The sequence below is a fragment of the Cebidichthys violaceus genome, unplaced genomic scaffold (genome assembly GCF_023349555.1).
Source record: "Cebidichthys violaceus isolate CVI_PGR_0920_01 unplaced genomic scaffold, fCebVio1.0.p SCAF_1, whole genome shotgun sequence".
In the NCBI taxonomy this organism is placed as follows: domain Eukaryota; kingdom Metazoa; phylum Chordata; class Actinopteri; order Perciformes; family Stichaeidae; genus Cebidichthys; species Cebidichthys violaceus.
The window spans coordinates 10,511,330-10,535,995 of NW_027176262.1; the positions used below are offsets into that span (position 1 = coordinate 10,511,330).

Here is a 24,666-nt window from a genome sequence, read left to right on the forward strand (position 1 = left end):
AGATACTAGCCTTATGTTAGTCTTTTAGTTAATTTGCAAAATAAGCAAGCAAGATGACCCAAAATAAAATCAAAATCAAAACTTTATTTTTTTCCCCCTGGTAGCATGTTTCCCCTTTTATTCTGAGTAATGCATACAGTTGTGTTTAAATTGTTTTCAATAAAAAATGAAATACTACCCTTATATCACTGAACCATACACAGACTTCTGCTGCTCCCTGTGGAGTCTGAAGCCCACCTTTAACATATCTTGCTACTTGGGGGTGTATTCAATTGTAAAATGTGTAGAACTAATAATATAAACAGTTGTTATGTACTTTGAATGTCAGCTAACAATATGCTGCATACATATAAAGGATTACAATTAATCATACTCATCAATTTTTTTTAACTCCCTGCCTCTAATTGTCACATCTTGCCAACCGATAATTTATCAAAGGCCTAGCTATAAACCCATATACTCGACGTATTTACCACTTTGTTGGAGCATTCATGTGCACTTTCAAAAGGGAGATTTGAGATGGATCTCACTATTAAAATTGCACCCAATGATAGGCAGCAAAGGGAGGCGGGAGAAAGATGAAACGAGAGATGTGTGCGGTTTATAATAATCTGTCGCTCAAAATGTAGCTCAGATTTCCGATAGCATTGAAAGCACCGCTTTTCTAGCGTCTCCTGGTTTCCCAGAAGCCTCCTCACCAGGAAGTGGTATGCTGGAGAGCTCTGGTTATGTTTTGACAATGATGGAGGAAGAAGAATTGGAATTTGCTGAGGATTTGGAGGCTATATTGCATCTAACCCCAGAGGTGCAACTAGCCATTGAACAGGTAGCCGTTTGACCTCGTTACCTTTTGCGGGTTTTTAAACACTGTTAACCCGGTGTTGCTAACAGACCAGCTGTTATCAGGCTAACTGGATGTGACACTAACGTTACTGAGTTATGGCCGCTAACGAAAGCTTTAACATATTGCCCCCCCCCCCCCCCGCTATATAAAATTATTTAGCTTAAGACACGTTTGTCGGGCAGTTTAACTATATATTGTAGTGACGTCAACGTTAGCTAGAAATAAAAAAATAAAACTTTACAAAGCTGAATTTACCTGTTACTGTCACTCGCATGAGGCTTTCGTCGTGAATTTTAGGAAACCATTAGCATCTGTAGTTATTTCTACACGACTCATTTAACGTTAACAACGTATATGTACAGGTTGTCTGTAATGACCGTTGAATAACGACGACGTTAGGCCAGTAGGCATGTTGAAGTCATCCCAAAGAATACACCATTAAATATTCAGTGTAATTGTGTCTGTCACTCTCTGACTAACCGATAGTTGTGCTTTTGTGAACAAGGTGTTCCCCAGCCAGGACCCACTGGACAGAGCAGACTTCAATGCTGTAGAATACATCAACACACTGTTCCCCACCGAGCAGGTACACTGAAGTGACACAGAAATATCTGCTGCCAGACTTACCCTGGTGTCATGCAAACTGATATCAATTTTAGTGTGAAACCTAAAAGAATGTGTTGTAGCTTTTATTTTGTATTGTATATATGGTATATAATATACTTAATCCATATACATGTCTGTGTGTTTACTCTATCACCATGAGGGGTCACTGTAGTTTGTGCTCATACACTTAAAAGGGCTCCTAGTTGTCTGCATGCATTTTTACCTAATTTGATTTTATGTGTAGTTATTCAGCAGGTGAGGGGTTACACATAACGTGCATGTGGCATGTAGATATAATAGAATTTTTTTTTAAGTAATCAGCTTGTTTAAGTACTAATGCATTAAACGCTACGAAGTATGTATTTCTGTACAGATGTGTTTTAGTTTTGTGTAAAATATATCATCCACAGCACAACATATTAAAGAGCAGTATAATATAATAAAGTGTATTACTGATAGAAAGGTGTTTGGTTGTGTATCCATCCATTCTCCTCTGTATGTCAGGTTGCTTCATGTTTTCCTGATTTCTTGTCTTTGTGTTTCCCCTCAGTCTTTGGCTAACATTGATGATGTGGTAAACAAGATCCGACTGAAGATCCGGTGAGTCGATGTTAACGACTTGATAACGCATTTCTTGCTTTTGTCTGTAGTTTACCCTCAGTCTGACTTTTGCCATCTTGTGTAACATATGATAGGCGCCTGGATGACAACATCAGAACAGTTGTAAGAGGCCAGACCAATGTGGGCCAGGATGGCAGACAGGTGAGTTTAATTATTTATTTATTTTTATGAAATTTTATTAGAGTCGTCATACACATATACACACATACATGAAATGTAAAAACTTCTTTTCTGCAATGAAGTTGATCACCTTGTATTTTAGATACATTTTTCATTAGGTGTCATACTTACAGAAGTTCTTGAATTATATTATATTGTTATGGTGGTCACTATAAACAGATTATGCATTCATAAGCACATTTTGTAGGCAACGGGACAGGATTTTGACATTGGAAAAGTTCTGGTTTCCACTTGTAGACCGAGTAGTGGTGACCAATTGCATGTGAGCAGGGTTTGGTTGGATGCAGATAAACAGTCCGTGTGGAAAGTAAATGAAGCGGAATTGGCCAAAATGCAATCTCTGAACCCACCGGCTATTGTGTGACGATGTAAACACTGAGCAGCACACAGAAATGCTGGCTGTACCTGACCCCAAAACATATAGCCCCTTGCCCCCAGAGGCTTATCTGTTATGAGTTTTTCACAAAGGCCGATTGATATTTGTGTTGGTCTTAGTTTGTATACAGTATTGTTACTCACACATTATTGTAGAAGCATGTAGACATTGCATGCCCTGATGGGGGATATGGGGGAGATTACAAACTACTTTTGCATATTTTACTTACAAACCACCAGACCTGTTCATCACTTGTGGTGCTCAAAACAGTATCCTTAGAATAGGCCCACTGGTTGCTACCAACTCAAACTCAACCCGCTCGTCTGCTCATTCCGCTCTCCACATTGCTTCCATGGAAAAGGACAAGATGACTCAGAACCATTCCCACTGCTCAAACTGCCCCTCTCCATGGAAATCATGTCTGAGAACTATATTGTCGTATGTAATACTTAAATTTCTTTTAAACCCAGGCTTTTGAGTCTTTGCCTTTTCTTGTGGGAGCATGACGGAAAAAAAAACTGCCCTTGCTGATTCAATCCAAGTCCTCGCTCTATCAAGGAGTTGTGGCTTTAAGGGAATGTGACACCTGATGGGTGAGTCGTGTACATTCTGACCAGTTGACATGATTATGTGTGCGTTGTCGTCAGGGTGTCTGGCCTGGTGGCCCCGTCTTTCCCAGTTAGCTACCGTTTGGTAGCGGAAACGCTCCAAATCCCCTCCAGACCAATAACATTATACAGTCACACACAATAATTTTAGTTTGTTTTTCCAACCCCACAGTGCCATTCCAACATTTCCAGAGGGAAAATCCTTTCTGCAGACGGAAAGACGGGAGAGGTGTACATTTCAAGATGGCGATTGAAACATAAAGACAGCAGTAGAATAAAACCAACAAGATCAGCATTTTAATCATTTCTGCTGTTGACTGAACTCACTCACTGAGCTAAATGCAATCCCAAGGTTGAAATCCTAGATGGCAACATTTATGCAGGAGGAGAGAGAGAGAGCAAGACAGGAGGAGAGAGAGCAAGACAGGAGGAGAGAAGAAGTAGGGGAAGTCTGAGCTGGGGAGTGATTTTTCTTAAATGCTGCAGGTCAGACCCGGGCAGCTAATAGAGCTGATATTTAGTTTATTGATGGTTGTGTTTCATTTGTAAAAAAACAACAATAAACACTGAAATGTCTATTGCATTACATTAGGACGGATGCATACACGCAAGCCCAAATGGTGACAGTATGATTGACTGTAATACATGGCGTCCAGTGGCAGAGAGACAGACCCGTTTATAATGATGACATTAAATAGAAATCATGGCAGTGCTCATATGCGGCTAATTTCTGCACAATCCAGACTAATCCCTTTTTAATTTGAGCCATTTCATGTGGTCAAAATATTACAGATGTTATTTCCTAAAGTGTTGAAGATGAACGCAGATTGTTGAATATCCCGACCAGTCTGGTTGTATCTGGCAAATGTACACAACTTAACACGCATACACAGAAAATATCTGTATCTGGTTGTAGTCTACCAGGTCAAGAGTTTATACCCCTTATGCTGTTGTACAGTTATGAAGTTTGATCTGAAAAGTAACTAAAGCTGTCAGACAAATAGTAGTGGGGTGGAAGTATAAAATTGCATGAAATAGTCAAGTAACAAAACAGTTGCTTTCTTTCTTCTGCCCTAATTTATGATGTTTATCACTTTTTGTTTTCTGTATTTATATATATTTTTTTTAAAGTGTCACATTCTACATATATTATCAGTCTGTGCCTCAATTATGTTTTTCCAGTATAGCCTATTAAATCTGACTCTAACATCATCTGCAAACACCAGCTGTGCCAAAATGTTGTTTCGCTTTACAAATGGAAAAACATTCAAGGAAATGTGCTGCAGCATATTTAGAACAAAGTACATTAGAAGAAGTGGTGCTTTGGGTATTATTTACTGTCAGGCTTAGCTATGGTTAAACAATTGTTTTAATACCAGGAGTGATTCTATACAAAAGCACTTCATGTGCTATTCTTTTCTCTGTTAAGTGAAGCACTCTTCTCTCTAAACTGTCTCTTTAAATATGTTTACATGAAGCGTTGTGCTCAGGCAATGGTCCAACTGTCAAAATAACCTGTTTGGTTGATCAGATTTATTGTATTTGGCCCTCAATTCAGAACTTACACTGATGTCTATAAGAGGGGAAGTGCATCCAAAGCCTGTTTAAGCGTCTCAATGTGAACTCTATAATACCACCTATATGTGCCTTGGGACCTGTGCTGCTCATTGCATGTTGGACTTTGTGTGTTTGTGTGAGAGCAGATAACAATCTCGGGCAGGGAGGCGCCTGCTGGGCAGTGGTCTCTCTCTGCTTTCCTCAAGGCTAAATACAGGAAATGAGCGCTAGGAAGCGAGCCAGATTGACTCAGCTGAGTTTGCATGAGCGACAATTGCAGCCTTGGAGGCTCTGGCCTCTTCTGCATGCACTTTGTTTGCTCAAGAAGTCCTCCGGGGAACCTCTCTAAAGATTCAGTGGCACTCCCTTCCTCCTCACTCTCAGATCAAAGCGTAATCACATAACCTACCTATTACCCCCCAATTAATTTATCCAATCACCCAACAACCAAAGGGTGGCTTGAATCATAAAAAGGACGCATGCAAGCTACGGCCAGCTTCTGCTCATCTTTATTGAAGAGAAGTTCTCTGTCTGGCCTCCATGGCAGAAAATCATATTACACAGAGTAAATTAAGGTTTAGCTTAGTTTAGTTTAAGAACATTCAGGTTCACACTCTCCATGGAGGGAATAATGAAATTAAATGATTTATAAATTAAATTAATTATTATTCTGTCAACATGTCTTTTTTGTGACTTCATGACCTGGTGGTGGTACGGCGTCGTCTCGACTTTGACTGTCTCCGCGACACTGTCACCAAGTGCTGCGCTTTGGCTGCAATCAGGAGCGAGAATTAAGCCTCTGCTGCCAGTGCAAGCTGTATTTATGTTTGTGTGGAGGTGCTTGTAAACTCGGTAAATTCCTTGCACAGTTGGTGCCGGCTGTTAGCATTCCTTTGATAGAGAGAGAGAGGGGGGGGGGGGGGGGGACCATCAAAGAACAGCTGCCATGTCAGATGATGGGGAAATATTAAAATAGCAGGTTAACTATCTGACAATTGTAACTGTCTAATGTTATCTGATCCAGTCTGGCTTTTACAGGCTGTTAAAACTGCTAACAATGTCTCTTTAGCCTTTACAGCGACGGCCTTTAAGCAGAGATTAGACTAAGACCTATCAATGTCAGATATCTAGATAGCTCGCCATTTAGTCAGCCAATTAGTCTGTAAACCAGACCTGGAATCAGGCATAAGCGGGGGGGGGGGGGGGGGGGGGGGGGGGGGTATGGACGTATGGATAAGAAAATATCCTTGGAAATTTGACTGGCACAAAATGATTTTATCCGCTTAAAGACACGCAGCAGAAGACTTGTTTTAGCTTCTCTTCTCTGTACCGTTTGACTCGCCACTGCTCAACTGATTGACCAGCCAACAGATAGAAAACTGAGCTGAGTAGTGAGAAGTTGCTCATCCCTTTGTTCTTTTTAAAGGTTATGGTCCAACAGCTCTGTTTGGTTTTCCTTTTTTTCCTCCACTTCCTGCTGCTATTTCTGCTTAGTGTGTTTATCTGACATGATTAGTGAGGGACTGAGCTGGACTTTGGTGCTAGAATTGGAACTTAAGTACGAACTTAAATCTTATTTTGTTGTGTTGCCCATTCCTGAGAATACAATTTTTTTTAAACAGTTGAAATTGGGTCTTATCTGTATATTTCATATTGCTCTGTTTGTTTTGGGCAGGCTTTGGAAGAGGCCCAGATCGCCATCCAGCAGCTCTTTGGCAAAATCAAAGACATCAAGGACAAGGCAGAAAAGTCTGAACAAATGGTATGTACACACACACACACACACACACACACACACACACACACACACACAAAGGTGGCCTGTTGAAGCGTATAAGGGACATGAGCCTAGTACAGGGTAGATACACCCTGTATCCTTCCGTTACAATAGAGGACAGTGGGAAGAGTTATTTACAGTTGAGGTAATGCACCTTCCATGTGTGTGTGTGTGTGTGTGTGTGTCAGAGGAAGACTAGCGGGCTGGGTGCATAAAGAAAGGATGAGGGGGAGATTGGCAGGCAGACCCTCCCTCAGGAGGCATGTAGGAGCAATGATTTCTCAAACTAATGGGTGTGTCGTTCATCTGGCTCTGTTTCACTCCATCCAGTGAATCACCTACATTTGTTCACCTTCTCCTGCTTCTTCTTTTCTCATCTTTGCACTTTTATCTTCTCCTTTCGTCGTGCGATTTGCGACCAACCTGTCTGACTTGTTTTTCTTCCTGCACAGGTCAAGGAGATTACAAGGGACATAAAGCAGCTGGACCACGCCAAGCGCCACCTAACTACATCCATCACCACCCTCAACCACTTGCACATGTTGGCAGGGGGTGTTGACTCTTTAGAGTGGGTACAATCACAATTCACAATTTACCCTAAAACTTACTCGGCCAAAATAGAGTGTTTGGGGTTGTTCAGTGTCTCTGTAGTTGTGACAAGCCCTCTCTGTTTTAGGAAAAAGGATTAGTTGCTGCTAGTACAAAGCAGGTCTTGTATCACACCTCATAAAACCCCGAAACCACAAGCTGAAGGATGAGTTTTATTGCAGTCCAATCTGTTTTTAGTAATGTTGACAAATTCCAAAAACCTGGGGGTTAAAGCAGCTAATGTATATTGATGAAATTGACGAATGCTCTGATTTAACTGCAAAACAAGAAGAAAATCCCATAAAATGTCACCTTTTTTCAGACGGGTAGAAAGAAAATCACACTGTCCAGTCCCCACAAAGGGGCTTAATCATTTTAATCTCTAGTATCCATATTCTGTATTCTGTATGCAAAGCTATGCTGGATTTTTCTCACCTACAGAATGTTATTTTTCTCACCAATAGCTGATGTTATGAATGAATTTACACTTGTGAGAGATATACAGCTAGATTGCTGCTTGGCTTATTTATTTACATAGCTGTGTGTCGTAACCACTTTACAGTTCTAGCGTAGAGGATATAAACATAGATATTTTCTTTATATAATGATAGAAATAAATCACATTTTGGGTTCTGTTCCAGAGCCATGACCAGAAAAAGACAGTATGGTGAGGTGGCCAACCTGCTGCAGGGAGTGGTCAACGTGCTTGAACATTTCCACAAGTACATGGGCATACCCCAGATCAGACAGCTTTCTGAGAGGTAACACACACACACACACACACACACACACACACACACACACACACACACACACACACACACACACACACACACTCACCAATGATGTACTGTATGTGCTTACTTTCTCCGAGTGTATCTGCTACATTGTAGCCGCTCTTGACCGCAGCATAGCTGTAAGAACCGCTCATTTCCAGTAGCCAGTTCTAAGCTTGATCTCTGCTTACAGCTGAAATATTCCATAGCTCGTCAGCTGAACTTGGCTGGAGGTATTTTGTGTATTACATCCTGTTTATGCAGATATTCACACGCATGCATGCACAGCCCCACACATACGGGAATTCACAGGAAGGAAAGACTGAATAGGGTCTTATTATGCCAGAATGTCTTTCATTGTGAGAGATTAGGGGCATAATTAGAGGATTTGTTTTTGTCTCCATATATATGTGCGTGAGTGCGTGCGTTTGTACAAAATGCATTCAAATGACATTATGCACAGAACAAAGTACATTGTTACAGTGTTTCCCACAGTCCTGACTGATTCAATTTCCATTTTCATATTACTTTCCAAGAACATTGGAATCAATTTGGGACACATTGTCCAAGCTGATGTTCAAGTTCAAAGTAGTGCTGATCCCCAAAAACAAAAAAAGGATGACCATCTGTTCTGTTTTGACTGAGGTGTGGCAGACTGTGTTCATACCGAACAACAGCTGTGTAGGAGAAGAGACACTGCTGGAGAAACAGATGATAGGAGAGACATGGGGAGGGGGGGTACAGACAGACAGCTGGACACAAACAGTTAATAGAAAGTAAGTAGAAAAACCTCTCTGACAAACAAGGGCGGGCTGGATATAGAGGCAGAGTGTTGGATCAGATGGTGAGTTCACAGAATTACAGCCAGGAGGAAAAGTAACTACGAGATGTTTAGAGCGACGAGTATTGTTACCTATATAATCAAACCATTTTTGTATATTTAATAAGAGCAAGACAATAAAAGACAACACATTTCTATTAAATTCGGAATTCATACATGAAACAAAAGAGTAGACTTACTTTAAATCAGTAAGATTTCTCATGAAAATATGTAAAAACAAAATTGAGTGGGAAGAATCATTTAGGTGGAATATTTCTGGGTTAGGTAAGAAATTTAAAAACAGGAATAAACATAAAAAAATTAAAACTATACAGGAATTTTCCAGCTGAAAAAAGGCACGGTTCATTTTTAAACAAATGTTAAAATTCTACAGGGTTACGGTCTAAATGCATATTAGAGCCTTGATCTGACATTTCCATATTCCTTCATTAATTCTGTGAAAGAAATTGGCCTTTTGTCCCGACAGTACTTTGAACCGTGACTGAATGGAGTCGGTGCAGCTGTCACCTTTTAACCGGATCAACTAAGATTATTCTTTAATAAGCCTTATTCTTTTCATTGCTCGTTGCTTTTCTCACTGTCTGAACTACATGGTCACTGTCACAGTTCAGCTGACGGGCAGACAAGATCTCTGGCTTTGTTGCACTATTGTATACTATGTGTTAACACATACAAACAAAATGCAGCCACAGACTGGACACAGTCAGGCCGGCTGCTGACAGCTTGCTCTCTGTGACATCAGCTTATCAGAGTGTGAGACACAGCGTAAACAGGAGCTGTAGAGTCTCATACTCAGTAGCTGGCCAGACACATGTGGGTACTTGAGTAAATAGCCGACAGCGAGCACTTGAAATGAAGGCTAACAGTTCAGTTGCCATCCATCTGTGATATTATCTCCCCTGTTTATTCTGGACGATTGTCATTGCTGTCCTTGGTTAACCCGGCCTGGATGAAGACAGAATCGCTGAGGACTGGGCAGATTCAGATTGTCTAAGTAGCCCTCAATATATTTGCATTTCTCCACCATTCTTGTAGTTTTCCAAATATTTTGAACTAGCGATTTTATGTGGGTGATGTGACACTTTTTGCCAGCAAGTAACTTGTAAATAGTGCAGTTCTTTGGAGAATAATTAAACTAGCCATAAACATTTTTATATATTGGAAGCTTCCACATGAAATTGCCACCATTCCAATATGACATTTGACTGATTGAGAAACCACTGAATAATTTAGTATCATTGTTTTCTGTCCATTCCAGAGTAAAGGCAGCTCAGAGTGAGTTGGGGACTCAGATCCTGGCAGATTTTGAAGAATCTTTTCCCTCTCAAGGCTCCAAGGTAAATAAATATGTTTCCATTATATTTCTGGACACAATAATTCCATTGATCTCCATTTAGATAATGTTCTTGTCTTGTCCCCCCTGTACAAAACTTTATGTCAACCCTTTCATCCATCCAGAGACCAGGTGGTCCCAGTAACGTGCTAAGAGATGCCTGTCTGGTGGCCAATGTGCTGGATCCGCGCATTAAACAGGAGATTATCAAAAAATTCATCAGGCAACACCTCTCAGAGTACCTGGTATTATTCCAGGAAAACCAAGATGTGAGTAAGAATTTAAATTTCATAATATAAATGATTGAAAAGAAAAGTTGGTATTTAGGTATTAATGAAAAAGTATCGTACCCTGTTGCTCAGGTTGCATGGCTAGACAAGATTGATCGCCGCTATGCCTGGATCAAACGGCAGCTGGTGGACTATGAGGAGAAGTATGGACGCATGTTTCCTGAGGAGTGGTGCATGACAGAGCGTGTTGCTGTGGAGTTCTGCCACATCACCAGGTAAATACACATTCTGACATAGAGTATAAAAACCCATCTAGGAACAAGCGTCGCAATTTAGTTTCTCCGTCCCCAAGAAAATAAAAAATAAAATTAAGTTAAGTTAAAATCAAATTAAAAAGGCAAGAATTGAGAAATGGGTTGTGGGACTTCTCTGCATTATGAACCACACTGGTATCGCGTGCCTGACTTGAGTCTGTGATTTGGCTTCTAGTACAGTTGAAGAAGGTGGCCTACATGAGCAGTGACCTAGTGCACATGCTTCTCAGTCTTTTCCCCACAACTACACAAGGGAAGAAGGAGTGGGCATTGTTTGTGTGTTACTCCCAGCTGCAGCTGACAATAAAAAAACATCTGGCAAAAATTGTAGTTCTTTTGTTAGAAAACAGATGTGTTTTTGCTAAAAGGACAGAGGAAAAGATTGTGTACTAACAAGGATAATTTTGGGATTTCAAAGCATAGAAGTCAAACTGATGATATGTCCAATTTCATTCCATGTGTGTTTCTAAGGGTGGAGCTGGCCAAAGTGATGCGAACACGCGCTAAGGAGATCGAAGTGAAGCTGCTTCTGTTTGCTATTCAGAGGACTACAAACTTCGAGGGTCTTCTGGCCAAACGTTTCACAGGATGCACCTTGACGGACACACCTGGAGTGAGAAAATTACACACAGAAAAACAATGCATACAGGTCTATTCATAATCAACTACAGTTGAAAACTGTTGGTATTGTTTCAGCAAAATGGTAGCATGCAGATTTTGTCCCATTAAGGCAAAATATTTCATCGAGGTTGCTGGTTTTTGTTAGTATCAAAATCACATTTATGGGATTCTGCAAATCCGTAGCTTGTTGTGTTCTACACTCACGCACACAAAGAGTACTCTCTTTGTCACAGCTTGAAGAAACCTTTTAATCCACGTCAAGTTGGCATGTGGAGGTAAAAGCGACGCAAAGAGAATGGACGGATTATTATTATTGTGTTGGGGGACATCTAGGCCAAGCTTGTTCAGAACTGATAATATTTAGGCTAGTCAGAGGCCCTTTTGTCCTCAGTTCAGTTTACACCCATGCCTGTTTGGTTCTGTAATTCAATCAGGGATTTGGTTGGGTGGAATTTTATAATTGGAGGTACAGTTTCACCAAAGCCTCCCATGAAAATGCTCTATGTAAACATGGAAGCAAATGATGAAACCTGGATTGTATTTAAAAGAGTTTGTGATAATTACAGAAACAGTTCTGTCCGTTAAGAGTATTCACAGCATGGAATGCCTTAGTGGCAGTAAAACCCTTAATGCTGCTCTTAATAATAGAGCAATAGAAAAAATACTAAAGTTTTATCTGTGCTTTTATAGCAGAAAAAGCCAGAGAGCCCTCTCGAGTCCACTAACCCCTTCCTGGAGGACGAGGGAGGTGAGGATGTGGGCGCAGATAAGGACGAGGATCTGGCTAAGGTGAGTTGGCCTGGAAGGACCCCATCGGACCTGTTGCTGCTTTCTCTGATGTGGAGCTTTCTTTAAGCAGCTATGATTTTTTTTTTCTTTTCTCTTCTCTTTTTCTAAAGTGCTCCTCATAAAGGGAATATGACTGGCTAATTTGCTCTTGGCAATGCAGTGGCAAGTAGAACAGTGGTGTAGCAGCCATATTTAAGTATTCTACCATGTTCTACCTCAAGTTACTACCATGTGCCTATGAGGCAGTAGTTTGAACAAAAGAATATTATCTGATAAGCATGTTATTGTGGCTGAAGGATGTTAGGTACACCAAGGTTAAACTACTCCACTCTAGTATAACTGAGGTTAAGTAATACTTCTCATTATAACACAACACCGTTCAACATAATCACAAACTACAGCCTCCAAAATGATCATTAGGTTGAATCCACACCTCTTTAAAACAGTATCAACAAAAAAATATCATTATAGCTTTAATTTAGAGTTAGGTGGAGCTAATGAAGTGGTAGCTAAGCATAGGAAGTACATTTCTTTAGTTTCTAACATGTAAAACCACCTTATCCTTACCTGTGTTCAGCGTTTTCTTGCTGAGCTGGAGGCAAAGCATAAAGTCACTGATCAGGAGCTAAACCTCACTCCTGTTTTTTCACTAACTTCTTGTCCCCCACCCCTCTTCTTTTAGCCAAGGAAGCCAAAAGCTCCGGACAACCCTTTCCATGGCATTGTCTCGAAGTGCTTCGAACCTCATCTCTACGTCTACATAGAATCCCAAGACAAGTGAGCAACACACACTCATACAACACACACACACACGGGCCACATTGGGTCGTGGTACACACAGCCAGGAGCAGGAGCAGGTTGTGTTTTAAAGCTGGCACATGCGTCCTTTTTCCATAGCCCACTCATCAATCAGATCCCCCACCTCCCATTCTACTTCATGGCCTCTTCTGTCTTTCCATCTCTTGTTCCTGTACATGCCTCTGTCTCCACTGTGGCAGAAATGTTTCCCATTAGCTACACGACCACAGACGCTGGGAGAAAGAGAGAGGGAGGTTGAATAAGTGCTGCCACAGCAGATCTGCCTATTTTCCTTCCCACCTCTTTATTTTTTTCTGTGTAATTTTTTGTTTCATTCTTTCTTTCTTCATCTCTCTATATTTTTTTTGTATTTCTCTCCCTATTTTTTTACAGTCTTTTTCTGTTTTCTTCCTGCCTCCCCTTCCTCTGTCTTGTACCACCATCCTTCACTTCTCCTCCATCAGTCCCCTTCCCCAGTCATGGTGATCGCTCCTGAAACTGAGCACAGTTCTGGGAGTGCTGGGCTGTGCTTGCATGCAGCCCCTGGCTCCTGGCTCTCTGGACCGTTAAATGCTGTTTGTCTCTCCGAAGGGACAGGATTGACCTATTCCACAGCTACAACCTCATTTCAATCCAAAAGCCTTAAACAGGCAACAGCCAGATCAGCCTGTTCCCAGTGGGACATAGCCGGAGAGAACAGTGGCCTGCTTGTTTTGTCCTTGGCTTTAGTTCCAAGATTCAGTAGGATTGGACCACACCAACCGACTGTGGACCTGTTGACTGTAGTACTGAGGATTTTGATATGCTTGGAATATTCTCTCCTATTTATCCATGTGGCACTCTGTCTCTCTGCTTGTTATTTTATCCTTTTATTTATTTTGGGGTTTAGGAACCAATCACATGTTTTTAATGTTTATATTTGATTCATGTAATTCCTTTCATGTGCCTCTAATCCAACCACCCGTGTGCGCATGTGTTTTTGAACCTATGTGGGTTTGGCTGTACATTTTTGGGCATCTGCAGGAACCTGGGCGAACTGATTGACCGGTTTGTGGCTGACTTCAGAGCTCAAGGTCCGCCCAAGGCAGGCACAGAGGAGGGCGGAGCAGTGCTGCCCAGCTGTGCTGACCTGTTTGTCTATTACAAGAAGTGCATGGTGCAGTGTTCCCAACTGAGCACCGGAGAACCAATGATCGCCCTCACAACCATCTTCCAGAAATTCTTGAGAGAGTACGCTTGGAAGATCCTCTCTGGCAACCTGCCTAAGTAAGAATGATCGTTTAAAAAAGTCATATATTAGAATTGTCCTTTGTCATGTAAGTGAAGTTACAGTCTTAACACGGAGCGAGGGATACTCGTGGTTTTCCGTGAGTACACTTTGTCCCATAGTAGAATTAAAACAAAGAGAGATTCAATGTAGCAATAGAAGGTCCGCATTAGCATGACATTGTTGCAAGGTGCTGAGTAGACGACGCTAACTGTACCTTTTACTGACATTCCTAAAGCAACCAGCTTCAATATGAAGACACGTCCAGAGTGACTTCAACACTCTATGCTTTGGCCGTTGCTAAAGCCAATATGTAAATAAGTTAATATGTTCTGTAATTATCAGTAGACGCTGGCTCTAAGACAGTCTGACTGATTTGAATTGACAAAGAAAAGCCTAATTTTCTCTCAAAATAAATCGTTTCATATTAATATTATAGTATAAGTCTGGCAATATTACATTTTTTCTTCTTTTCAACAATTACCACTAACAGGCCAAAGCCAATTACTCATACTAACAAGTATTGCCTGTGTATTTCTCTGTGGCATAGATCTCCATTACTTTCCAAAAACTATTAAAAACACACCATTCATCAATCACACATACCATCATGCTGACAAGAACACTCACTAGTATTTCAACTGTTTCCATCCATGAGAATCAATACATTTTCTGGGCAGTAACACTAACAGAGATTTAATTAGGATTCATTTTTCATAAACAAGTATGTCATGCCCGTATTTGTTCATTCTTTTGGTATGGTGATGGGGCTGTTTAGGAGTTTTAGTTTAAAATGTAATGTCTACAGTCCTGGCTGTGTTTGATGGATTGGAATGGCATGCTATGAGGGATCTGGATTTGGTTATGTTGTGGCAAAGCCTAATATGCTACGAGTAAAAACATATCTGGCGCAGTGGCAACATTAGAAATCATCACAGGCTATGGTGAACACAAACACACAGGTGTGCTCTGTTTCTGTTTCTCATGCATGCTAATTACACTCTTGCGCTCGCTGACTAATGTATCCCATACTCTGAGCTGTATGCAAACACGACACAAAGATGCACTCAAAGGCTTTGCAAGAGCGTACACTTGCAGACGCGTGCAGGCACGGTCGTCCAATGTGGTGTGCTGTGAATTGGTTTTGCGAGGTTTGGAGAGAGGCCCTCGAAAGGAGCTTGAACTATGTTGTGGCTTTTACCCACGTCTCTGTTATGACGTTTATTAATGACTGGGTCGCTGCTGAAGCCTCGTCGGTGCAGCATCCGGACACTTGCGTCTGCTGGTAGTTATGCCTGTTGTGCCTCGGTTATTACTTTTTTACCTGTGGTTAGTCAAAAGAGTTTTTCTTAAAGCTCAGTAGCCAAGGAGGTCCACATCAGCCAGTTTTAGGAAAAGCAATACACAGCATCTTGGGGTTTGTCTCAAACCCTGATCCCTCTAATTCACCCTATAACTTAACGGCACACAGTAATCTATGATCCAAATGAAAACAAAGTGATGTCAACACAGCTTTAAAAAAACACAAGACTAAACCAGCAATCACTCAAACATTGATGAATACCTTGATACGAGTACTAACACTTTTACAACAGCTAAATATTCATTATTCATCATTCGTAGACTCTATTTCTTTACAGTCATGATCAGTTGACAAACCCAAATACAGATTTTCTGTCAAAAGTGTCAAACTCTTGAGTTATTTATGTGAATTAACATCTGTATGCATCTGTATTGGACCTTAAGTAATATCCCACTCTTTCTCTGTCTCTATCTCTGTTTTACTGATGTTCTCTCCTGTTACGTCTATCTCTCTCTCCAGATCCAACAGTAGCAGCGGAGGTCTGACCATCAGCAGTCTGCTGAAGGAGAAAGAAGGCTCAGAAGCTGCAAAGTTCACCATGGATGAGCTCTGCCTGATCTGTAGCATCCTCAGCACTGCAGAGTACTGCCTGGCTACCACACAACAGGCATGCACACAAATTAGGAATACAGACGCACAGGCCTGAATAATCTATGAATCCATGCCCTAAGTTGAACTGCAGTGACTGTATATACTAAGGAACATAAGCGATGCCCATCATGTAGCAGTTACACAATGTTTGACCCGTGTTTCATTAGCTTTTTAAGGAACTCACAGTGGCAGTTCTGATTACAATACACCCTGAAAGGTTTCATCCATGCTGTTTTTCAACACACATACTGCAATTTAATTCAGTATTTAAATAAAATAGACCAACAAACATTTGAAAGGGTGCACTCAAAGTAAGCTTTTTATGTGTTTATATTTGTGTTTTTGTATGTTCCAGTTGGAAGAGAAACTTAAGGAGAAGGTAGATAAACTCCTGGTGGAAAGAATTAATTTGACAGGGGAGATGGATACATTCAGCACGTAAGTGACAACTACCGGACCAGCAATGTTTCTCTTATCAAAAAACAGCCTACCTATTAATGTGAAGAGTATGTTTTATTGGTGTTAATTATTTACTGTCATGTTTTCTCTCAGTGTGATCTCAAACAGTATCCAGCTACTCGTTCAAGATCTTGATGCTGCCTGTGACCCTGCTCTTACTGCTATGAGCAAGGTTTGACACACACACACACACAAAAATAGTCACACATTCAGGTCATAAAATATAAAGAATTTGGAATCTAATACATTGCCATTTATTAAAATGACATATTTTTCTCTCTCTCTCTCTCTCTCTCTCTCTCTCTCTCTCTCTCTCTCTCTCTCTCTCTCTCTCTCTCTCTCTCTCTCTCTCTCTCTCTCTCTCAGATGCCGTGGCAGAGTGTGGAGCATGTGGGTGACCAGAGTCCTTATGTGACGTCAATCATCATGCACATTAAACAAAATGTGCCGAACATCAGAGACAATCTGGCCTCCACGCGCAAATACTTCACACAATTCTGCATCAAGTTCACAAAGTAAATAGATACATATTCACACACACACCCACACACACATTCATATGCACATCATTGTTTTATCCATAAGCCATAGTGTTCCCAAAGTTGATGTATTTCTCACTTCTTTCTTTCCTTAGTTCTTTCATTCCCAAATTTATCAACCACCTGTTCCGATGTAAGCCCATCAGCATGGTGGGCGCTGAACAAGTAAGTCTAATTTATGCTAACGCTTTCCTAAAGCTTCATTTGAGCTGCACTGTGAGTCACCATCTTAAGGAGATTTTAAACCGTACATGCATGTGCGATATTACATGTGTATTAATTCAGAAAATTCATGATTATGTGCACTGGAATACGGGTTTAATCTTGAATAACTGTTCTTATGCCTGAGTTTCTGTCTTGTGTATTCAATTCAACAGCTCCTCCTCGACACTCACTCCCTGAAGACGGTCTTGTTGGATCTTCCCTCCATAGGCTCCCAGGTGCTCCGCAAGGCACCTGCCAGCTACACCAAGATAGTGGTGAAAGGCATGACCCGTGCAGAGATGATCCTTAAGGTGAGGGACCTTAGATGCAAGATGGAAAACCACTCAACCTTGCTCTTAAGGCCAGTAGAGAGATTATTTCAAACAGTTTACGCATCACGTATAAACTCAGAATGAGCCCGTATCTTTAACTGATGGATTTTAATGAGAACTTGAGTTCTTCTCTAAATACAAAGTAGTTGAACTTAAACACATTATCAGAGCCACTTGATCTTTATGGGACACTTCAGGTTTCATGACATTTAACTTGGGTGGCTAAATTCATGCTGGACATTTTTACAACCAAAGCTTCACTTTCTGACCTTTAAAGGCTCGGAACTTTAGATGGACCCTTTTGTCTGAGTGCGGTCGGAATGACTTTTCTTTATCTCTTGTTTGGCGTTGTTCAGATTTGATATTGAAATTCTGACATATCCAGTTAAACATGAGCTTTTGTGTGGACGCTAACGCTTGACCAAGAACAGACTGGCACATCTAAGAAGCTAAGCTAAGAAGCAACAAAAGACAACATTTGTCCTTTGAGTGTTTGTGGTTTGATTGGCGAGCCAGTATTAAAGTGTTTGTTTTGAGTCACTCATGCAGATTATCTACTTAGAGTTTATTTTGGCGCGGAATAATCCTTTAATTGGGTCTTTAACCCCTCTCACAATAGCACTTTATGAGCATGTTTCTATAAAATAATACTAATCAAGCCCATGCACTACTGGTTTAATGAGTGAGAGACGGGCCAACATAAGACACACACACACACACACACACACACACACACACACACACACACACACACACACACACACACACACACAAACACACAAACAAACATATTCCTAAACACAGTATGTGGTTGACCTTAAGCCAGTGGAAAGGTGTGAGTGAGTGAGTAAATACATGAAACCATGCGTCTACTCACGAAAACATGTCCAGTAAAACATGGTGTATATAGGATGGACATGATTCTTAGCCTCGCCTCATAATTTACCTCATGAGACCCTGGAGGACAATGGTATGTGGCTGCCGTAGATAAACCACACCCTAATTAACTGTCTCTGGAGTGTACAGAAATGCACACACACACACACATACACACACGCGCCTGTCCCTTGATTTACCTTGGACTCCCGGGAGGCCTTCTTTCCTTCCTGAAGTTATGGTGGTTGGACTGCCTTGACGTTTGTAGCAGTTAGTGTAACCTGCTCTAATCCTGCTATGCTGTGCTATAGTTAATGTAGTTATAATATTGCAACCACTCTGAAAACCTGTCCTAGATTTGAGACTTCAGGCACACTAGCTTTTCAAACTCCTCTCCCCATTTCTGGTTGGATAGCCTCGTCTTATGTTTTTCTTCTGGGATGCACGCTGTTCCATGTGGCCTTAAGGCTTGTCTTTGTTCCCTGGAAAAATGCCCATGAATGCACTGTATATAAAAGAATTTCCACTCATCTGCCACACATTAAAAGGGCTTTCACATTATAGAATTATAGAATGCATTCGCATCAGCATTCACTGTCCAGCTTTTTTCTGGATTTGACTGCCAGTGGGCCCCTTCAGCTGGAATGTGATCTTCATGACTTCTGAAGAGGTCTCAAAGACATAGCTAACACTGCATTAAGGCCTTCCAATGATTCACATCGATTACTGTGACAGCGGAAGACATAGTAATCATTCTGGAGGCTAGAAAGCTGATACTGCAAAAAAAAAAATATCAAAAGTAAAAACAGCAAACATCTTAGATATAATTTGAATGATAGATGAATAATACAGTCCTAACCAATAAGATACATTCCAACATTGCATTTTGTCCCTGATAGCAAGAAGGCATTTATTGATGAATTCTCTGAGTTGCATCCCTCTAAAAAAAAAAACATTGTTGAAAGAGCGCTACCAAGTGTCTTCTGTGAACGTTTCCGGCCTTTGAGAGAGAGAGAGAGAGAGAGAGAGAGAGAGAGAGAGAGAGAGAGAGCCCATATGAGTAAAGAGAAGCTTTTGTACTGTGGCCAACATTTTAGCCATCAACTTCGAGCAACATCAAGGTTTCTCACAGGTAATTGCTTCCACCTTGGGCTGAGAGTGAAGCTTCTGAAAGACAAACCCATCTAAAGAGGGTCAATACAAGAATTTCTCCGTCCAGCCTCAACAATAGTTTTAAATTACACTCTGTGATGCTGTGACTTGAAATCAAATCTGGCCTACCCCCACCAAGAACCAAGAAACTGCGATTCATGGGACCACTCGAAGGAGCACTTTAACATTTTTCAAAGCTCACTTTGAGATTTAAGCCAATAGCCCTCTGCAGGACTCCTTGTGCATTTCAAATAATTAAGCATAATGTAAATTCTTTGAAGTAGAACCGTGTTGTTTTTGCAAGTTTTGATTTACACCCTTGAGATCTTGTTTAAATAGTCCGGAGAGGTAAACTGGAGTGTAAGCAAAGCTTGTGTTTCTACACACGTAGTCATGAAATCAGCCTTTTTTTAATCTTAACACTTGAGCAGGTCATCTTGTTAACTCATAACATATATTAGTATTTATTCCCGAAATGTTGGTTAGTGTTGACTTGTTTGCCATGGCATGTACACAGCTGCACATTTTGATCTTAGGTTATGGTTCTAGAGCTGATTTGATGATCTCAAACTAATCAAAACTCTCCTGTTGATGTTGCCAACAGGTGTGAAGTAACTATAGTACCATTCTTTTTAGATTTGCTCCATCTTACACATTTAGCACACTTGGACTAACATGAATATTTATTTTGAGTTTGTGGTGTTGACTCCTGAGGGGAATGTTTGTCTCTTTAGCTGCCAATAGCTTCACAATGTTCACCAGCTAGCCGCTAACTTTGTCTCTCAGCTGTTTGGTGCTGGGCAGGCACCACGTTGAGGTTTGTCAGAGCTTGTTTGCTAAAAGCAGCAGCCTGCTGCTGAAGTGAGAGACAGACAACACCAAAACAATGAAGTTCTGTGTCCTAAATCCAAAACAATGAGCTTAAAGGTGCTAAATCGGCCCATAAAGCTGAAGGAAACTGATATTAATACTAGCGATCCATTTCACATTACCCATGGTCATTTAATTAATTGTTAATATCAGAATATTGATTAGTGAAGGTTTAAACTGAATATCTACTTGGGCTTCAGTTCAGTCTCAAGAGAATTATTACTGTAATCATTTTATGTTTCCACTCCTTCCACAGTCTTTATGTAGCTGTCAGAGTAAGTACTTTCAGTGTTAAAGAATATAAGTGTTGTCTGTTTTGAGAGCTAGTGCTCCGTTATGTTCAGTGAAGTGGGATCCCGTCTGAGACGGCCTCTCCTGGCCGGTACGATGCCTGTGAGACGTGGCTGTTTTCCACGCTCCTCCAGCCCAGCCCACCATAGCTCCCGCTCTCTCTCCAACCTCTAAAGATTTCTTCTGGGAAATATTTAAAAGTCAAACCCCCTTCCCCACGCTTGTTCACACACACACACACACACACACACACACACACACACACACACACACACACACACACACACACACACACACACACACACTTCCCCCCTCCTTACTCGGTTGCTCTCACTCTCCCTTTTTTTATGCTCGTTTTCATTCTTAAACTCCCTCTCTTTCTTTCTTTCTCTTTTTTACAAGGTCCCTACAGGCCTTTCCTTTGGCCTGGCTCCAGGACAGTTGCTAAGTAAATCACTCAGTCAGCAGGGCTAGTAAGAAAGGGAAGAATTCCACACAATCCTGAGCCTTTCATGCCTGCTCTTCCCTCTCTCTCCCTCCCTGTGCAGCTCACCTTCTTATGCATTTTACCTTATGTAGAAAAGAGTAAACACGGAAAGGACAGATTGTTTTTTTTTTTTTATTATTATTATTTTAGAAGTGAGGGAAAAGAGACTTTTTTTTTTTTTAGATGATCCCTGCATGCATGTGTATGCATGAGATGGGAGGTGGTGGTCTGTCGGCCATGTGTTGGTCTGCCTTCTTTGTAGCGGCTGCAAGAAATGCTACCCGATCCACGTTTTTCCTCCCAATCTCTATTGTTAGGGAGAGAAAAAAAAATAGAATCCAATCCAGAAAGACATGAGTCCCATTTAAACCTTTTCTGCCTGGTCTTGACTAATGCAGATTTTTGCCCAGACTCGTTATAACCGCAAAATAATTACCGGTGAAACCAATTCTTGCCCACCGATGCGTGGAGTAATTGGCGTGTAAAAAGGAAAAAAAAAAAAAAGAGTGAGTAGTGGGCTCCTAAATACAGAACCATAGTCTCAACTTTGTTTGCTGCTAGAACTATACTTGGTTTGTCAGTTGTAGCCCCCCCTCTCCCTCATTTTGGCCCTAGCTGCCCCATGTGGGATCATTTAACGATCACTTGGGTCGTTCCATGATGGTTCACAGAAAAGGGGGGGGGGGGGGGAGAGAGAGAGAGAGAACCAACATTAAACTCTACTTTTCCGCAGGTGGTGATGGCCCCACATGAACCACCAGTGGTGTTTGTTGATAACTACATCAAGCTCCTGGCTGATGGGAATCCTGAGACCTTCCAGAAGATTCTGGACATGAAGGTCAGTAGGTTTCTACTGTACCAATTATTTTAAGACATAGTTAGACATTTTGGGAAATCTGGTTATTTGCTTTTCCTGTTGAGAGTTAGATGAGAAGATTGATAATACTCTCAAATCTGTAGCTTCAATATGAACCTGGACCTGCTTTAGCTTATTAGCGATCCCGGTTCTGTTTGAAAGGTAACAAAATCTGCCCACCAACACCTCGAAAGCTCACGAATTAACATCTGCTCATAACCATCCATAAAACTACAAGTTGTAGTATTTATCACTTTGTTTTTTGTATTAATTAGTGACCTTAAGAGGTGCTGGTAGAGGGATTGTTTTACCTCTGGACAGAACCAGGCTTGTATTTATCTTGTCATCTAACTACTAAAAAAAAAAAAAAGCATACAAGCATGTTTCCCAAAATGTAAAGCTTTTGCTTTAACATTGTAATATTGCATTTTCTCTCACTGTTGTCTCATCTTTTTTTTATTTTTCTCATAATTCTGTTTAGCATATGTTTTCTAACATGTTCCTGTGAACCAACACACTCCCAAGTTTAGCATTTACCTCTTGTTCTTGTGTTCTAAGATTTTATTTGTTAAATATCTTGTGATTTCCCCTGTTTGTGTGTACTTGTGTGTGGATGTTTGTGTGTACTTGTGTGTGGATGTCTGTGTAGGGTCTGAAGCGCAGTGAACAGAGCAGCATGCTGGAGCTCTTCAGGCAGAGGCTACCCACTCCTCCTTCCGGGGCCGACGGCGGGACCTCTCTCTTCAGTTTCCCCACCCCTGAACAGGAGTCCTCTCGCATCCGCAAACTAGAGAAACTCATCAAGAAGAGACTGTGAACAGACACGCATTGAGATTGCATCCTGAAAATGAAAAAGGGCTGCTGGCTGGCATGGTAGTCACATCTTTTTTTCTTTTTTTTTTTTACTGTAATTCATCTCAAAGACTTCATTATGCTCCATTCAGTTATTGTGGAGAAAGAGCAAAAAGTTGACTGACGGTAATATGAACCCAAGGTGATGCCGGATTATGAAGAAACTTCCTCAAATGCTACTTGCTGTTGTTCCATATGTAATTTACTTCTGTAAATTCCCAGCTTTCTTTTCATGACACCAATGTCTTGAGTTTTGTAACATTACTACATCATTGCACAGTGCACTCAGAAGAACTATTGTAGTGCTATTAACTAGATTGTGCTCAGAGAGCCTCTGGCTGCCTCTCTGGGACATGTCTAATCCACAATGATTACAGGAAGTCTGATCTTAATTAAATTTGATGTTTTCTGAACATAACATTTTTCAATGGTAGCCATGGTTTCCCCTCAACTATTTTAACTGCTGCCAGCCATTGAAGTGGACATAGGTGTTGGAATTGTTTGTATGAACGGTGGCCTAAAATGAATCACTGACTCCGGGTCTAGAGTCCCCAAATCTGGGATAAATATAATCTTTTGATTTCCTGCATCATCAGTCCGATGTGATTGTGATTTCTCTTAATATTTAAAATCCATCTAGGTTGACTTGAAAATGAGAACCAGGTAGCTGCCGTCTTTTCACCTGGGCCGTTGCCTGGGCAGTATACCAAGTATGTGTACATAAGTATGTTGGTATACTAAGTGTACATAAGTGCACATATGTGCAGTCAGGCTAATTTGTTTCACAGTCCAAAAATATTCTTTGATAATTTAGTCCTCCGTCTCCTTTGCAGTGACATGTAAACAAGGTTTACTGCTGCTCCCTCACAAATCTTCTTCAACATCAAATACATCACAGTCTGGAAGAAAGCAAAAATCTGCTATTTATTTGAAGTCAATGCCCTGATCACTGATTTGAATGCCAGTGCCTCTCAGTTGTAGTAACTTAAGTAAATGTAACTGCATTAGTGTACACCAAGGGGTAGGCAACGGTAGCGTAACCAATGATACACTAAGTGTGCAAGAGAGTTTTTGGGAAATGTTGAATGTCTCATCTGCAGTTGTGTCCAGTTGTTTATGGTAGTTTGATTGCTTTAATTGTTTTCCTTGCAGGAAGACCCACCATACTCTGCCTCTGATTGGCTAGTACTTGTTGTCTTCTTTTGCTGCATTGTATTGCTGATTGGTGGAAGATTGGTATTATTAATGATTTCAACTAAGATATGGTTGTTTTCATCAGCCTTCTTGTATAGTGATATCGAATAAATTTACAATTACAAAATGTGTGTTTTTTTTAAAACTATTACTAAATTACAAATCCATTGGATATTTAAATTTTGATGTGCCATAATAAAACTTAAAGGCAACTTTGATGTTGATATTTTACCCTGATAACAAGAAAATTAATTACAAATGGCACATCTTATCAAAAATGTTGCCTGCCCCATGGTGTGTACACATCCACGCCTTCAGGTACAAGATGTTGCTTCTTTGTATTGTCTGAACTGTATGCTACACATGCAATTGTTGAACATTATTAAAATAGTACCGCCATTATCCTCATTGTGCTTCATCACGTGTGTGTGTACTCTGTGTCAATTTGCACAATATGCACAATACCAGGAAAAA

At 40.8% G+C, this 24,666-nt stretch overlaps 1 protein-coding gene across 3 annotated transcripts; it reads left to right on the top strand.

Annotated features, from left to right (window-relative positions):
* Positions 1-713: 713 nt before the first annotated feature.
* On the top strand, positions 714-24,600 carry vps53 (VPS53 subunit of GARP complex). 3 transcript variants are annotated; one of them, XM_068710019.1, is made up of 22 exons: positions 714-826; positions 1,350-1,430; positions 2,001-2,050; positions 2,146-2,212; positions 6,468-6,554; positions 7,022-7,137; positions 7,799-7,918; positions 10,033-10,111; positions 10,233-10,376; positions 10,470-10,612; positions 11,123-11,264; positions 11,963-12,061; positions 12,744-12,838; positions 13,883-14,125; positions 15,949-16,096; positions 16,436-16,518; positions 16,633-16,711; positions 16,906-17,054; positions 17,174-17,243; positions 17,456-17,593; positions 22,024-22,128; positions 22,796-24,600. In XM_068710019.1, exons 1-22 carry the CDS (start codon positions 740-742, stop codon positions 22,961-22,963), a joined length of 2,493 nt encoding a protein of 830 aa, XP_068566120.1. In that variant the 5' UTR covers positions 714-739; the 3' UTR covers positions 22,964-24,600. The 3 variants fall into 3 exon arrangements, with proteins under 3 accessions (XP_068566120.1, XP_068566130.1, XP_068566137.1); XM_068710029.1 differs by having other exon boundaries at positions 11,966-12,061; XM_068710036.1 differs by lacking the exons at positions 714-826; positions 1,350-1,430; positions 2,001-2,050; positions 2,146-2,212 and adding an exon at positions 3,143-3,220.
* The last annotated feature ends 66 nt before the right edge of the window (positions 24,601-24,666 follow it).

Excerpts from the sequence above, each read along its gene's own strand:
- vps53 (XM_068710019.1), top strand. The coding sequence starts at position 740 with ATGATGGAGGAAGAAGAATTGGAATTTGCTGAGGATTTGGAGGCTATA. Across the intron at positions 16,712-16,905 it reads CTCTTACTGCTATGAGCAAG|ATGCCGTGGCAGAGTGTGGA; the intron begins GTTTGACACACA and ends TCTCTCTCTCAG. Across the intron at positions 22,129-22,795 it reads AGAAGATTCTGGACATGAAG|GGTCTGAAGCGCAGTGAACA; the intron begins GTCAGTAGGTTT and ends ATGTCTGTGTAG.